General features: G+C 34.7%; 1 protein-coding gene across 2 annotated transcripts in view; it reads right to left on the bottom strand.

The window, feature by feature from the left end:
• MTX2 (metaxin 2) overlaps positions 1 to 17,260 on the bottom strand; it is a gene marked incomplete at its 5' end in the record, with an annotated part of 62,633 nt that overhangs the window by 13,016 nt on the left and 32,357 nt on the right. For both annotated transcript variants that reach the window (XM_079709786.1, XM_079709787.1), the window contains 2 exons: positions 1,086 to 1,162; positions 6,118 to 6,190. In XM_079709786.1, the coding sequence (XP_079565912.1) occupies positions 1,086 to 1,162; positions 6,118 to 6,190 (150 nt within the window). The remainder of the gene's footprint in view (positions 1 to 1,085; positions 1,163 to 6,117; positions 6,191 to 17,260) is intronic.

Genomic DNA, 17,260 nt, shown 5'->3' with positions numbered 1-17,260 from the left:
ATCACTACAAAATATTAATAAGAAGTATTTACTTGTCATTATAAAAACGTATCTTTCAAGAGACAAAATTACATTATTATTTCACAAAAGAAGAAAACAATGATGGTCAGTAAACCTTGTTTTTTTTAAGAGACTAACCTTTTTAGTAATAAAATAAATTCCAAAGATTGACATGTGTTACTTATAAAGTGGTCAAAGATTTTTTAAAATATTATTAGTAAAGGATAGGGAAATAGACACTAATTTTTAAATTCTAATACAGTATAGTAATGAGTAGATGCATAAAATAGTATAAGCTGTAGTTGTAAGATATTTTAAATGCATACCCTATAACACTGTATTATCACTCTTAGGAATTTATCCTAAGGAGATAATTTAACAAGTATACAAAGGTGTATGTACAAGAATATTTGTATTAGCACTCAATAACAGCAGAAAATTGGCAACAACTTCAGTGTCCATCAATAAAGACTTAAATAAATAAATTATAATACATCCATATGATACAATATTATACAATTTAAAAGGATAACATATATTTATAGTCATTAAATGGGAGAATTTCCAAACACATTGATGATTTTAAAAGGCAGGTTGCAAAATAATACATAACAGTATGACCTGTATTTTTCTATATATGCAAAAAACAATTCTGGAAGCACGTTCCCCAAAATGTTAATAGAGGTTGTTCTTTGATAACTATTAAAATCTAAACTGAATAATAATTCAAATGGGTAAATTAGTATTGATACATTCAACTTTTAAACATATTCTATAACTCCCTTCTCAAAGGTTAACCTGATATTTTACAACAATGAAGAGTTTTCATTTGTGACCAAAATTCTCATAAGCATGAGTTAGAAAATTATCTATCACTTTGTAAAGATCAAATGGCCCCTTTTGCCATTGACTTACATTATGGGGGGAAAAAAACTTACTCTTTAGAAATATTTCTCTGGTAGTTTATATCAGCATTTTGTAAAACTAGGTTAAAATCAACGTAAATGTTACAACACCCTAAAGAATGATGAATGACTTATTTAAAAGTAACTGTGATCAAATGCATTTAATATCTTTTCTATTACCTTGGCTTTAACGAATTGGACTATTGGACCAAGTTCCGATACTACTTGATTTCCTACGTGAATAAAAGGTACTTTACCTGTTGAGGGAGAAAAAAAATGTGAAAACACTCTCCATAAATTAAAGTTTGTGCTAAAAAGGAAATCAACACAAAACTGGGATATGTTTTATTAATACACAGTTTCCTAACACTATGACTTTTGAAAATTATAGTTAAATGTGTATGTTAAATTCTAAAAATTTTTAAACATTAATTACTAATTTTAAAACAAAAGAAAAAAACAAGGAGATTCATTTCTAGAGTTCTTATATGTAATAACAGATCACAATATTCCCTTTTCAGAGCTAACACTAATAAATCACTATATAGCAGTAAATACTAATTATTCAAATTATATGAAACAAGCCTAGTCACTGGTTCATGACCACTGATAGATCCGAAAAAATTAAACTGGGCCTTCTCTTCAGAGTACAATGTATCAATCTACATTTAAGCTACATTTATGAAGCTTTTTTTTTTTTTTTTTTTTTTACATCTACTACTTTCAAATCTCAGGTACCCATTCAGATCAATTGTTTAAGCACATAATGGTGCATTAATAAATGTATCTGACTCAAAAATATCAGGAATTAAGACAATAACAATCTTTGAAGGTATGCTAGCTTATGAATTATAATACAAAGTATGCTCTTAACACATGTGGGGAAAAAAGAAGTAGTATGCTTACAAAAACTGGTTTCCCTAAATAAATGCCACATTAAAAAAGTAATATTTCATTTTTTAAATACTAATAATAGATGAAATTATCAGAGATGACGATCTCCAAATAGCAATAAAGTCTACCTCAAATGCTAGAGGATGAAACTTTGTCAGACCTAGTTCAAATAGAGTTCACACTAACAGCAGGCTTCTTCGTGGTCCTTTTCAACAGATTCACTCCTCTCTGGCTTAGACAGCCTGAGGGTAATGGATTAGGTGCACAGCACCAACAAAAGCTTCATCTGCGTCCACAGGACATTACAAAGGAAAGGCAGGCCTTTTGGAATACAACTCAACAGAGGTATTTAGAAGACATTTCCATTTACCAATATAAAAACACTGAATTCTGCATTCCTTTTTTCTACCGCTTTATAAATCTTTCAAAAGAGAAAAAAATTTCTTATCTGCATTAAGAATTAGATCATACTCTTTTTTAACTTGGGATAATATCTTTGTAACTACTATACTGATAGAAATAATGCAGGTCCTCTGAGATAATATGACCAGAGAATGAAAACTATTTGTGAATGAATGTCTAGACTGAAGAGTATTTTGTGGTGGTACATTTTGAGATCAAAGTATATTTCTCATTTTCATTATCCAGTTTGGAGTTCTTGGAAGACAGAGTTTATACTGGCATACCTTGTCTTATTGTACTTGGCTTTATTGTGCTTTGCAGATATTGCGTGTTTTTACAAACAGAAGGTATGTGGCAACCCCGAATTGAGTAAGTGTATTGGTGCCATTTTTCCAACAGCATTTGCTTACTTTATGTCTCTGTATCACATTTTGATAATTTTCACAATACCTCAAACATTTTCATTATTATTATATTTGTTATAAATATAAAACTTTAAAGGATGAGGAGTTGCTTCTTATGGATGAGCAAAGAAAGTGGTTTCTTGAAATAAAATCTACTCTTAGTGAAGATGCTGTGAAGACTGTTGAAATGACAACAAAGGATTTAGAATATTATATAAACTTAGCTTATAAAACAGCACCAGGGTTTGAGAGGATTGACTCCAATTCTGAAAGACGTTCTACTGTGGGTAAAATGCTATCAAACAGCATTGCATGCTACAGAGAAATCGTTTGTGAAAGGAAGAGTCAATCAAAGAGGCAAACTTCAATGCTGTCTTATTTTAAGAAATGGCCAGGGACTTCCCTGGTGGCACAGTGGTTGAGAATCCGCCTGCCAATGCAGGGGACACGGGTTAAAGCCCTGGTCCGGGAAGATCCCACATGCTGCGGAGCAACTGAGCCTGTGCGCCACAGCTACTGAGCCTGCACTCTAGAGCCCGTGCTCCGCAACAAGGGAAGCCACTGCAATGAGAAGCCCACACACCACAACGAAGAGCGGTCCCCGCTGACCACAACTGGAGGGAGCCCGTGGACAGCAACGAAGACCCAACGCAGCAATCAATCAATCAATCAATCAATCAATGAGTGAATGAATGAATGAATGAATGAAAGAAACAATAAGAAATGGCCAGAGCCACCCCAACCTTCGGCAACCACCGCCCTGATCAACCAGCAGCCATCAATATGGAGGTAAGACCCTCCGCCAGCAAAAAGGTTTTGACTCACTGAAGGCTCAGATGATGGTTAGCATTTTTTAGCAATAAAATATTTCTAACGGAGATCTGTATAGTGTTTTTTTAGCCACAATGTTATTTCACACTTAACAGACTACAGTATAGTGTAAACATAACTTTTATATGCATTGGGAAACCAAAAAAAATCCATGTGACTCACTTTATTGCGATATTCGCTTTACTGTGGTGGTCTGGAACCAAACCCCACAGTATCTCAAGGTACGCCTGTATTTTATTTCTTTTCTTAAAAATACTAAGAGCATTGTAGATTCTGAAGCAGGGAAGCAGTGTGGGTGGTCAAATGAATACTCATATATCTCTAGATACAAAGAAATAAATACAAATCAAGGCAACAAGGGACTTACCTGGTGGCGCAGTGGATAAGAATCCACCTGCCAATGCAGGGGACACGGGTTTGAGCCCTGGTCCAGGAAGATCTCACATGCCATGGAGCAACTAAGTCCGTATTCCACAACTACTGAGCCTGCGCTCTAGAGCCCGCAAACCACAAATACTGAGCCTGCATGCCACAACTACTGAAGCTCAGGTGCCTAAAGCCCATGCTCCACAACAAGAGAAACCACCACAATGAGAAGCCCGCGCACTGCAATGAAGAGTAGCCCCTGCTCGCCACAACTAGAGAAAGCCCGTGCACAGCAACGAAGACCCAACACAGCCCCAAAAATTAATTAATTAATTAATTTTAAAAAAAAATCAAGGCAACAAATTAGAAGTAAATAATGTTTTCTGTCACTAGCCTGACTTAAGGTGGAGCCAGTGTTATATCCTTATTATTGGAGGTGATCAGGCAAAAGCAGAGTGAGACAGTTATCCTCTGGCACCAAAGGTCATAAAAAAAAACCCCAAAGGCCCTGCTTCTCATTTTAGGCAGAATAATCATTTTTGGAACTTTTATATTTAAAGAAAGCAAGATGTTGCCAAGCAAGTTTATTTATTCAGAGAATATTAGAAATAGAAAGGACCTTGGATGTCATCTAATACAACCACCTCATATTACAGATGAAGTCACTGAGGCTCAAAGAAAAGTGAAATTTCCCAGGAAAACTGTTAACATGTGACAAAGTCACAGAAGGGTTAGACTAAAAATTTCCTAACTCTTAGCCAAGCGGTCTTCTGACTATTCCATGATGTTCTCTGCTTTAAAAATCTACCAACAACCAGATCAAACAAGCAAATAAAATATAACACATTCCCATGGTCACCCAAATCATATGATGAAAGAAATACTAGAGACAATGAAATTTAAATACCTTAATAGAAAGTGCCATTTTCATCTACCTATAGGAGACTTCTCCTATGCATATATGTATATATGCATGTATTGTAGTCTCTATAATATTTATGTTTGTCTTTCCTAGAATCTATAAAGATGGATAACTACCTAGGTAATACTACATATAGTACATTCATGTTAGGAAATAGGTGGATAAGCTATATGGCTTCTCCTTGATTTGTCAAAGATATTAACTTTAGTATTAGATTACTAACCTTTTTATATGTATATCTACACTCTTTGTATGACTACACAGAGGAAAAAGATGGACAGAACCCAATATAATTCATTTCACCCGAATTCAATAAAGTTTATAAAACCTATGTATAAATTTAAAGCAAAATGATTCAATTAATAGCCTTCAAGAATCTAAAAGATGTATATGTTTATAAGTCTACAAATTCATTTATTGAAACATTTTTAAAATGTATATTCATAAACCTATAAATGTAGAGGTATTCATACAGAATTTTCAGTGTGTATAGAGAGGGTGTCTTCACAGCTGTTGACAATTATTATCACCCTTAAGAGTTTATGATGAAAAAAATGTCATTCCTAACGATCCAAGTCATTCCTAAATTATCACCACAATAAAGAGATCGATAAATGTCTCCCTAAAAAGCAATGTAACACACTTATACCAATCAGTTATATTTAATGAATTTATTCATAAAGCAGTGGTTCTATATGTTATCATTGCTCCAGCAAAATGACAATTATAATAACCCATACCAATTCTATTTATTTATCAGATTTGGTTGCACTATATTTTTATATTAAAAATTACCTGAATCATATTTATTTAAAACTGTACCTTAATCTACTAATACATGATACACAGAAAAGGCAATACTAATTATAAAAAATAGCAGAAAGGCTAAAACCTTAATAAGAAAAAGTACCTTAAAAACTTAAAATGAAACAAAAAGAATCAGAAACCAAAGACATTCAGATCTATGACATGTTAATTTAATTATTCCACAATCTCTCTTCTTCCATTGGCATAATGGGAGAATACAATTTAGAGAAGTGTATTTAATAATAAATGGATTCACATATTAAAATTTGTTTTCTGAAGAAGGAACAGTCTTACATAAATAAGACTGGGGGAAATCTGAGATTATGTATTTTCTTAACATTTACTATTTGAAACAATTCCCCTAACTTTCCAGTAATCACCTCTGACCACAGAGTTGAAATGAGTAGACACGTCACCCCAAGACTGTCAAGTTTGCAACTGTTACTTTATAGAATGGGAAAATTCTTCAAAGGGTAAACAAAAAATATAGGCATTTAAAAAATCTAGGTACAAACTGGACTATCACTGCAATTTTATCAATGCAGAATATTAACAGAGAAGAAAAACAAAACTAAAAAACACTTACCAGATGGAGACATATATTCTGCATTTGCCCTGCAAACCACTTTGACGGGCAGATTACACATCTGCAAAAAGGCCTGTCAACCAAGAGAAGTCTACAGTAAGTCTAGTGAAAGTATATGCATATTCAAACACAACTTTTCATTTATTTCTTTTCTAAACTTAAGTAATACCTCAGGAAAAGAAAAAGAATGAATCAACTTAAAGTGAAAGATTCGTACTCTAAAACAAAAATAAAATGTCATTTCAATACTAAAAATCAATATGACTTAGACACCAGTAAATGTATAAAACTTAAAGCGTTTATACACACAAATGTAAATTATCCACTTATTTTACTGCATTAGTTTATGTAAGTCAGCAATACTGTATATTTATTTAATTTTCTTTAATAGATGACTAAAGTCCAAACTTTATAAGCTATTACTAACTTCCACTACTCTTTACAGAATCCTTATCTTTCCTGTCTTAGGGGAAAACTCTCAAAATGTTATTTTTACTACTTCAAAGTTCTCTCCAATAATACTCAACATCCTAACGTGTAGCTTTCATGCTTATTAACTCACTTTTTAAAGATATAGAATTGTTTATTTTTACTTTGTTTATAGCAACAAAAATTTTATAAGTGACTTAATTGTCTAACAATAGGAAACTGTTAAATTATTTATGGTAAATGCAAACCATATAATTTTATACAACAATTTTTAAAAATCATTAATTATATCTTCACACATGACTGCCTGAAATAAGAACTTTATTTCCAAAGCTTCCTTCCAACTGGGTGTGACCAATGTCTAAATTCTGGCCAACGGGACTCAAAGTTCTGGGCAACTGCTCAGGAAGTTTCTTTAAAAAGAAAAGATATGACCTCTCCTCTTTTTCCTTCTTGCTGACTAGAATGTGAAAAAGATGATTTACAGCCACCGTAGCCAAAATGAATCACAGTAGAAGCTGAGTGTTGAAGATGGTAGAGCAACAAGAAGAGGCAAGAAGCCTAAGTTTTTGATAATCATTCAGTCCCAAACCTGGATTACTTGTATTAAAAAAAGAAAGAAAGAAAAGAAATAAACTTTTATCTTTTTAAGCCACTGCTATTTTGGGTTTTCCATAACTTACAGCCAAACCTAATCCTGACTAATTTACCAACAATTACTGTTTCTAGGTTTAAACAGCACCTCACCCAAACAACAGTTGACTCCTCTATGTCTATATAAGTATAACTAACAGTCCTCTAAATACTATAACCTATGCTCCGAATTTATAACAATAATAGTGAGCTTCTTGGTTGGCCCACAAGTATGGACTCCAGGTAATGGTTCTCCAGCTTCAGTGTACCATCAACATCATGTGGAAGGCTTGTTAAAACACGGATTGCTAAGAAGGGAAGAATTAGAATAAGTATAAAGAGAACTTTCAAGAAGACTGAGAAGGAGGAAGGGAATTAAGAAGGGTCAACTCCCTTCTATTATATATGTATCTGTACCCAATGATGGAAAAAGGTTAAGCTCATTAAAACATATATAGGAAATAGGCTAAAATGACAAGAACCAGGCAGAATAACTGACATACAAGATCCTTGAGAAGATAAAAAGGAATGAAATAAGAGCACAAGTGGAAGCATCTGTTTTTTTCAGGAAACAGGACACTTTTTCCACTGTACTTGCAAGGGGTGGTCAGCATCAGTGATGATGACTGCAAGCTGATAAGTGAGAAGGACAAGAAAATGAGGGAGTGCTCATATTCTGTGAAATGGGAGAAAAAACTGTCTGCCGAGAATGTAGGACTAAGAGGGGGTTTAGGCCTTCAGAAGAACAAAAAGAATTTGAAAGAACGGCTTAATGCATCTTCTCAAAGGTCAGAATAATACTCAGTTGTTAGTTAACAATCATAGCACTATATAAAATAGTAAATATGGTATATTTTGCTAACCTCCATGTACATTGGTAAATGTACTAATCATTGTTCCAAAAAGCTGTGTTTCACTAAAAGAGATTAAGCAAAATTGTAACGTTCTACAATCAAAGCCGTGTTTCCAGTCCTGTGAATTTTTTTTACTTCTTTACTAAAAAATAACTGGCTTAATTTTAACCAATTTAACAACATTCAACTTACCACAGACCTCAATTGATGGCACAATTCTACTTAGCCAAAGATTAATTTTATAGCATTTACTGCAATTATTCTTCATCCCTGATTAAAAAGAAATTTTCTGAATTAATCTGAATTAATCACAAAGAAGTCTGATGTTACAAACACAGTATTTTCATCCAAACATTAAAAATGAAAACCAAAACATTACCATTACTGTCTTCAAGAATATTAAAATTCCAAATCCAGGGCTTCCCTGGTGGCACAGTGGTTGAGAGTCCGCCTGCCGATGCAGGGGACACGGGTTCGTGCCCCGGTCCGGGAAGATCCCACATGCCGCGGAGCGGCTGGGCCCGTGAGCCATGGCCGTTGAGCCTGGGCGTCCGGAGCCTGTGCTCCGCAACGGGAGAGGCCACGACAGTGAGAGGCCCGCGTACCGCAAAAAAACAAATTCCAAATCCAAAACAGACTTTGATTCAACAGTATTTCTCCTTTCTCTTGTAGCACAGGAGAAAAATCTCTGAGGCTCCAAAATGGTACTTTCACCTTTCACTTGCATTTTCAATCTATTATTAGCACCTCAAATACTCTAATTAAAACAGGTATGATACACCAACCTAAAACGCATTTTATTTTCAATTCTGAATAGCAATCTGCATACTTTTATTCTTATGTAAATACAACGAAAAATGTAGTTCTAATTATAATAAGGAAAGTTAGGAAAATTTAGCCAACTCCTATTCCTCTGTTGGATACATTATTCCAAACTAATTCAAGTGATTGACAACATAAAATAATTTAAATAAAAAATTTAGCACATCCTATGAGAACAGTGATTTATAACTGTGCTGTCTAGTATGGTAGCCACTAGTCACCTGTGGCTACTTAACTTAAATTTAAATTGATTAAATTTGAATAAAATTTTTAATTCAGGTCCCCAGTCACACTAGCCATTTCACATGCTCAATAGCCATATGTGGCTAGTGGCTACCATATTTATTGGCCAGTACAAATAACAGAACATTTCCATCATCACAGAAAGTTCTACTGGACAGTGTGAGTCTATTGCAATAGCAATGGTAATAGCAATAGCAATAGCAATGGTAATCAGTGCATAAAAGATACCTTAGCAAAACAGGCTGACATCATCTGAAAGAGATTAGGCTAAATATTATAAAAACAACCTGCACAGTATTACAGTGATGACTGTGAGACGTTAAACACCATAATATTTTCAATTTTCAGAAAGAACTAATATAGGGTTTACTCATTTGCTGAGCAACCCCAATTGACAAAATGGGTCAGGTAAGTTTATTAAAATGTGAAAAATAAGAACTTTAGAATGAATAAATTAAAGCACAGCCAATAAATATATTCTTTGAATATAAATTTACTGAGTACCTAAACATATGACATGGTAGGACTTTTTTAAACACACACACACACACACACACACGCACACAGAACATAATACCCAGTACCTAAAGTCTAAGACCCTGAAATTTAATTAGCTTCATGTAGTTTCAACATATTGAGTGAATTAATTAAGTTCATAGCGTCAAAAAAATTCATTGAAGGGTATGTCTGTATATTTTTTTATTTCCACAAAAAAATTCAAAGGAAAAAAGTAATACTAGATCGAGAACGAGTTAAACATGAAGGATTGAACTTACACATTTATCTCTGCAACCTCTCAAAAAATCCAATGAAATAACAGTGAAGAAGCAGAAAATGTGTAAACCCAGAAAAACACAAAGAATGGAAGAGGAGACCAAAGCAGACCAGAGATGTCAACCCATTTTTATAAGATAAAAAGCAGACTTAGCAGGGCAGAGGAAGCTGAAACCTAAGGGCATGCAGAGGAGAAAATCAATACATTTGCATCACAGAAACTGGGAAGATTCCAAAACTGGAGGTACCAAGTACCACAGAAGGCAGAGGTGAGGTAAAGGACTAAAAATAGGAGAATTGGATGAAAGTCTGTAAAAGCATCAGACAACTAGCCCGCCCCCAATCTGGCAGGAGACAGGGTTTCATTCTCTGGAGAAACCCAACCAGAGAGGCTCCTGACTCAGGACCCAAGCACAGCAGAGGGCCCTGGGTAGAGGGTCACACTGGAAGGAAGGTTAAGGGAAAGTATGTACACTGTAGAGAGCCACAGCACCCTCTCCCTCTCAGCTCCCAAACACTGGCAGCCACATTAAGTCCTCCAGAGTACCCCTCCATTGAAAACACCTACCAATACTGATGATTTTAGTGAGGGGTAGGGACAGTCGCCAAAAAATGGCCACTGTGCAATCAGTCTATAGTGAAGCCCGCATGTCAAAAAGTCCTTCAATGCCCCATCAGCTTTTTAGTGCCTCATTCTTAAATATAAATTGTTAGCAGAGATCAACAGATATTTGAGGAAAGCCTCAAACATACAGAGCCAAAACAAACTACAAAAAAAACAGAGAGGAAATAGAAAATGCAGACAGCAACTTCAAAGAAAAATTATAATGGCTAATATTCACTGAGCACTTACTATGTGCCAGGTATTTGCATAAGAGCTTAACTCTATGAGGTAGGTACAAAAAAAAAATCCCTATTTTAAGATGAGAAAACAGAAGTACAGGGAGGTCAAGGAATCTATTCAAGGCATTTAGGAAGAAAGGAAAGGAGGGAGGGAGGGAAGAAAGGAGAGAAAAAGGGAAAGAAAGGAAAAAAAGAAAAAGGAAAATGAAAAGAAGCAAAGCATACAAAGGACTGAGATGACACTGAATGTCTCAAAAGAAGCTCCAAAAGCTAAAGGATGACAAAAGGCTTTCAAAATTCTAACGAAAACTCTTGCCAACCTAAAATTCTACATGTGGCCAAGGAATCAATCAGGTGTGAAGATAGAATTTTTTAAAAAAACATAACACAAGCAAGGTCTTTTTTAAAAGCCTAAAATAAAAATAATAAACCAAGAAAAAAAAGAATATGGGATGCAGAAAATTAGGGAATCCAACATAAAAGGAAGGCAAGAAGAATTCCCTGAATGATGATGAATAGCAGTCTTAACAACCAGCTATGATGCCAACCAAGAAAGAAACTGTCCCAATTAAAGTAGAAGGAACAGGGCTTTCAACGGTAATAGTTCCAAGAAATAAGTAATAAAGGACCTGACGTGTTTGACCATTGTGAGGGGGAGTTTTACAGTTCAGTCAAAGAGTTTAGGAGTGAAAACTACCCAAATGAATTAAATAAAGCAATTACTTACTCAATGGAAAAAAAATCATATAGAAAGAATATGTTCATTGTACACTAAGCCACTCAGCTGGGGTAAATATTTACATTCTAGTTATAATATAAACACTGAATATTAATTTAACAAAAGTTAAAGGACTATTGGGAAGATGGGGAAGGAGAAGGGGAAGAGAGCTGCAAATGGTAAATTTTGTAGTGGAATTCAATAGATATATTTAAATTAAAAAATGAAACGGCAACACAAGCATCTTACTTCGAAATATAGAGGTAAATATACCCAGGGGAAAAAAAATACAGCTGAAAGAACGGAAAGTGGTTGTTTCTGGGTATCAGGATTTGGGGTGAGGTAAGGGTGGGACAGTCGACTGTTTTCTGTGTGTGATAAGACTCCCATACATTGATGGTGGGAGTGGTAAACGAGCCAACCACTCTGAACTGTTTGGTAATATTGACTATTAAGCAGATGCCTACTCTGTCAGCCAACAATTCCCCTCCCAGAAATACACCGAAAAGAAACGAGGCATATAGCCACTAACACACAAGAATGCTCCTAGCAACTTCGTCCATATAATCAAATAAAGGAACTCAAATGTCCGTTAACATGAGCAGCAACTCTAAAATTCCTAATTCACTAAAAAGGATATATAATGTTATCAATTGCTATTATAAAAAAGCGAAAAATATAAAAAGATTACACATTTTTCTTAACTCTAAATTCTTTAGAAATAGCATACTTGGAGAACTTTTAAATCAGAGAAATTCTAGAAACAGTCCCAGAAGGTAACACCTATGATAATCCATAAAGATTCTAAATTCTATTTCTTCACTAGTTACTGCTGAATCATATCTTCTGGGAACTACAGCTCAAATATTTTGTAAAAACTAGTTTTGAGAAATAAAATATATTTCATTTACATATAATTGAAACTAAGGCCAGGAGTCTAAAGAAATAAGAACAATCTGTTACCAATCAATTCGACCCTTACAAATACTTTAAATCCTATATTCAAAAGTTATTTTAGATAACAGTGCCACTCCTTTTATTAGATCATAAAACTAGCATCTTAAATGTTGGGGGAAAACCTAACACACGTTGCAGATAAAAGAATGTCTTGTGATTGCTGGGGTGGGGTCGGGTGGGGTCGGGGGTGGCAGCAGCGGGAGGGATGAATGAACTGGGAGTGTGGGGTTAGCAGACACAAACTACTATATACAGGATGAATAAACAACAAGGTCCTACTGTAGAGCACAGGGAACTACATTTGGTATCCTGTGATAGACCAGAATGGGAAAGAATATGAGAAAGACTGTATATGTATGTATAACTGAATCACTTTCCTGTATAGTAGAAATTAACACAACATTGTCAATCAACTATACGTCAATAAAATAAATTTTTTAAAAAAGAATGTAAGGAATATAGACAGGGATCCTGTAACAGCAATCCTTCAGTAACATGGTGGCAAGGCTTCTGATTCCTCTTCCTTCTCATTTCAGAACGCTCTGTCTTCTAAAACTAGCTTTTACTGCTGTAATTCCCAGTTATGTGCCTGGTACATAACAGATAATAATTATCAGCTCAATGAATAAATGAACAAACACACAAAAATCTGAACAATACATAAACCACAAAATAAACAAAAAGTAGAGAATCCAAAACTCAGTACACCTAGTTCTAGTCATACATGAATTTTTCTAAATGAAACAACAGAAACTTCTGATAATAAAAACACAGGGGAAAAAAAAAAGGCTGCTTTTGTCAAAATTCAAGAGAAAATTTATACTCAACCACTGGTCGGGGTATAAATCAATGTAATCTTTTTAAAGGGCACTTTGGTAACATCTACCAAAATTCTAAATATACATAGCCTTTGACCCAGTAATTGTATTGCTAGAAATATACCATATGGGCATATTTATATAAGATTATATAAGATATATGTAAGGATATTCACACCTAAGCCCTATTTATAGTAGCAAAGTAATAATTATAACAATAGCCTAATATCCATCAATAAGAGACTGGTTCAATAAACTGTGGTGAATCTATTAATGGAATATTTGTAGCCTTCAAAAAAGAATGGGGTTGCCCCTCAACTGAACTTCTCACACTAAATTCCAAAGACATTTCTCATCTGGGCTACTGAATGACATAAGACAATATACGCCAAATGCAGAATTCCTTTTTGTGTTATTTTTCTTCTAAAGGCCTGGAGCAAATCACTTAAACCATAGCTTAATAACGCCTGCAAAGAGCTAATTTATTTGGTCCATTGCATAGCTTCCTGTGAGCTAACTTAGTAGGAGGATATAATTTTGAATATCTAGAAGAATGAATGGAAAGCAATTATTCACTCATTCACTCACTTTTTTATTGAGCATGTGCTATATATCAGAAACTGTTCTTGGCACTGGGAATAGAGTGGTCCCAGACCTCATGGAGTTTACATTCCAATGGAGACAGATAAGCAAATAAACCAGAATAGATCCACTGTGATTCCTGCTACTTAGAAATACAAAGCAGTGTGAGGGTATTGCCATTATATGTAGGATGGTCAGATAAGGGTTCACCGGTAACATACCATTTGAGCATAAACCTGAAGAAAGTTAGGGAGCAAGCCATGTAGGTTTCTAGGAGAAGAGCAGTCCAAGTTCAAAGCAGTTCTGTGCTTCAACTGGAGTGTTTGAGGAACAGCAACAGGACCTGTGTGACGATGCAGACTAAGGAAGTGAGTGGTAAGAGACGAGCTCAGAGAGACAACCAGGAGATCATGTAGGACACAGAGATAATTGTAAGGATTTTGGCTTTTAATTTGAGTGAAACGAACAATCATTACAGGGGGTTGAGCTGAGGATTGCTGGAATCTGACTGACATTTTAAAGGATTACAAACCACTATACAGAGATTAGATTGTAAAGAGTAGAAGGGTGGAAACACAAGAACTAGTTAGGAAAATTTTGCACTAATCCAGGCAAGAAATGGTGGCAGCCCAGGCCAGGATAGGAGAGCTGGAGGTGGTAAGAAGTCAGATTCTGGCTATGTTTTCAAGGTAGGGTCAAAAAGATTTGCTGGTAACTGGATGTGGACATAGCAAAAAAAGAGAGGACTCCAAAGATGACTCAAAGTTTCTCACATAAACAATAAGAAAGATGGAATTGCCATTTACCAAAATAGGAAAAACTGTGGGATGAGCAGGTTTTGGTGGGAGGAGGAGGATTCAGGGGACTTTAGCTGGTCTTCTCTAATTATCACTTCTCTGTTAGACTTCTGACAGGCAATGAATAGCAGAAAACTCCGCTCTCTTTTCAAAGGCCTGGAGTTGCAAATGGCACAGTTATATGCTTTGAAACCAGATAAACAGATTCTAATGAAACATCAAGAAGCCCAATCTCAAAGGCCACCCCATCTCTTTTATGAACAAAGGTGACAGAAATACCTACAAATCAGTATCATCTTTGTCAACACTTTCCTGCAAGTACGGTAATATCAAGGTGTTAAGAAACTGGTAGAGCTACAGATATTATGCAGAATAAAAACACAATCAAGGACCGTTTTTATCTTTCATCTTTTCTGCATCTATAGCCCACCACGCTTAAAAACTGAAAAGTCAATTTAACACCTGGTTAAACAAGAAGCTTTAAGAAGCTAAGAAACCATCTGATAAGAACAGTATTATCTTCTGAAAATTTACTGAGAAGTACCACATGAAGGAGCCACTGTCAGCCGGGCCCTTTAAAATCTCAGCAACTATGGCTCAGTTGTCAGAAAATTTAAAATAAGCATGCAAGTCTCACAATTAATATAAGCAGGTAAGCAGAATAACATTAATGAGCAAATCAAACAAAACAAAACATCTCAAATAGTATTCCAGAAAGAATCTAGGGGGAAATCAGTGAAATTAAATTTAAGCCAAAAAGTCATCAATTTCTTTTACAGAAAACAATAATTATGATGGTCCCTGACAGAAGTAAGGAAATAGAATCTACAACCTTAAAAACCTTAAAGTATCAAATATCCTTTGTTTTAATTGCATTATGTTAACAACAACCAAAAAGGTAATTAAAAATATTCAGTTCATGAAATGGTGTAAAGGGCTCAACCCTGGCTGAATGGAAACACAGCCAGCCAACAACAGGCCCACCCTGGTCACTGCATTTGCACACGGAGGACGCTGCCTCATTGAGATGCTGTCCTTACCATCATTTAGAGTAATCTGACTATCTGTTGCTGACTCATAAGCTATACCACTCTTATGACTGGGCTACTATTAGCACACTCTCACTCCTTATTTGTCACTGGTTAAGTGCCCTAGCAGAACCTAACAGATCCTAACAGAGTAGATATTTAAGAAGCAAACTGTTTAAGTGGGAGACTATAGTGTCTTTTGAAAAATGGGAATCCCCTGCCTCAGTCTTAAAAGTCAATATAGAACAAAAAAAAGTTATTAGAGCAGTGAGACAGCTCTGGGTGGAATCTTGGTGATGACTGTGTTAATGTGAGAAAGTTCCTTTACCTTGTAAGCTTTCCCATTTCTAAAATGAAGACACCTTATTATGCAGATTAACTGAAGTGTTGTATTTTACATACACTTTACATACTGTCTGGCACATAGTATTTCAATAAATATAAGGTATTATTATTAAAATTAGTAGTAATAATATTAGTAATAATAAATACTCATAGAGCTATCTGCAAAAGAAGAAAGACTATTTAATCTTGGTGATTTCAAAAGAAAACTTCACTTATTTTATTACCTATTAACACCTCCTTAAGAGAAAAGGGCAAATAATAATTACATACTGTAACAGTTATACTTATTTATAATCAAAATAGAAAAATTGTGCACTAAGACAGAAATCTCTAAGTAGATATTAAAAGAATAAATAAGGGAACATAACCAAAAGCTTATACAATATAAAATCTTCTCAACATGGCAAAAACAACTGAAGACATTTTGATATTGACATCAACTTTTACTTTACAGATAATTTTTCAAAGTCATACACACTGATGAAACTGATAAAAGGCCTCCCCCTCCAGAACATAAGTTCCATTAGTACATGATGACCACGCCTATCTTGCTCACTACTTTATCCTCAGCACACCACAGGTTCTCAATAAACGTTTGCTTAATGAATAAGACACAGATATTCATAATAATAAATACAAACATACCTAAGTTCATAGAAAACCAGTAAGCTACAACAAAGATTAGCATTTTGTTATTTTATGTTACCAAAGCTCACTGCATTAAAAAGATCAATGTAACCCCTGTTAAATTCAGAGGTATTTAAGCAGGTATGTTTTAGAAAAACAATAACAGGAATTCAACTTTTAAAAAAATTAGCTATGCAGAAATCATCAGAAACCACAATTCAATATGCACAAAAAGCTCTAAATAGAGCAAATTCGTTACCAAAAACATGAAATGCTATTGGGAGCGCATATGAAACATCACATCAGAGAATAGGACCTTCCTAATTAACACAACTCTCACCTGAATACCACTCTTGGAATATATGACTCAAGTTTAGATATATCAATATCTGACAGCTGTAGAAAAAAATCAAGTGCAGAAAGAAAGTGACAAAAAAGATAACCAGAATAGGAAAAGATATAAGCTTTCCCTGTTAGAATTAAATATAAATAAAAGTAAATCGTAGGGTCAAAATTAAGTAAAAGAGTTATAAAATAGTCAAAGACACAGAAAGAATAATTCTTGTAACCCAAGAACCTAATACAGTACCAGTCACAGAGTTGGCACTCAGTGAACAATTTGGGAGTAATGACAGGAAACTACTTTTTCTCTGAGTTCCTATAATGAATGTTG

The sequence above is a fragment of the Hyperoodon ampullatus genome (genome assembly GCF_949752795.1).
Source record: "Hyperoodon ampullatus genome assembly, chromosome: 8".
Taxonomy (NCBI): Eukaryota; Metazoa; Chordata; class Mammalia; order Artiodactyla; family Ziphiidae; genus Hyperoodon; species Hyperoodon ampullatus.
This window is presented reverse-complemented; position numbering and strand designations above follow the sequence as displayed.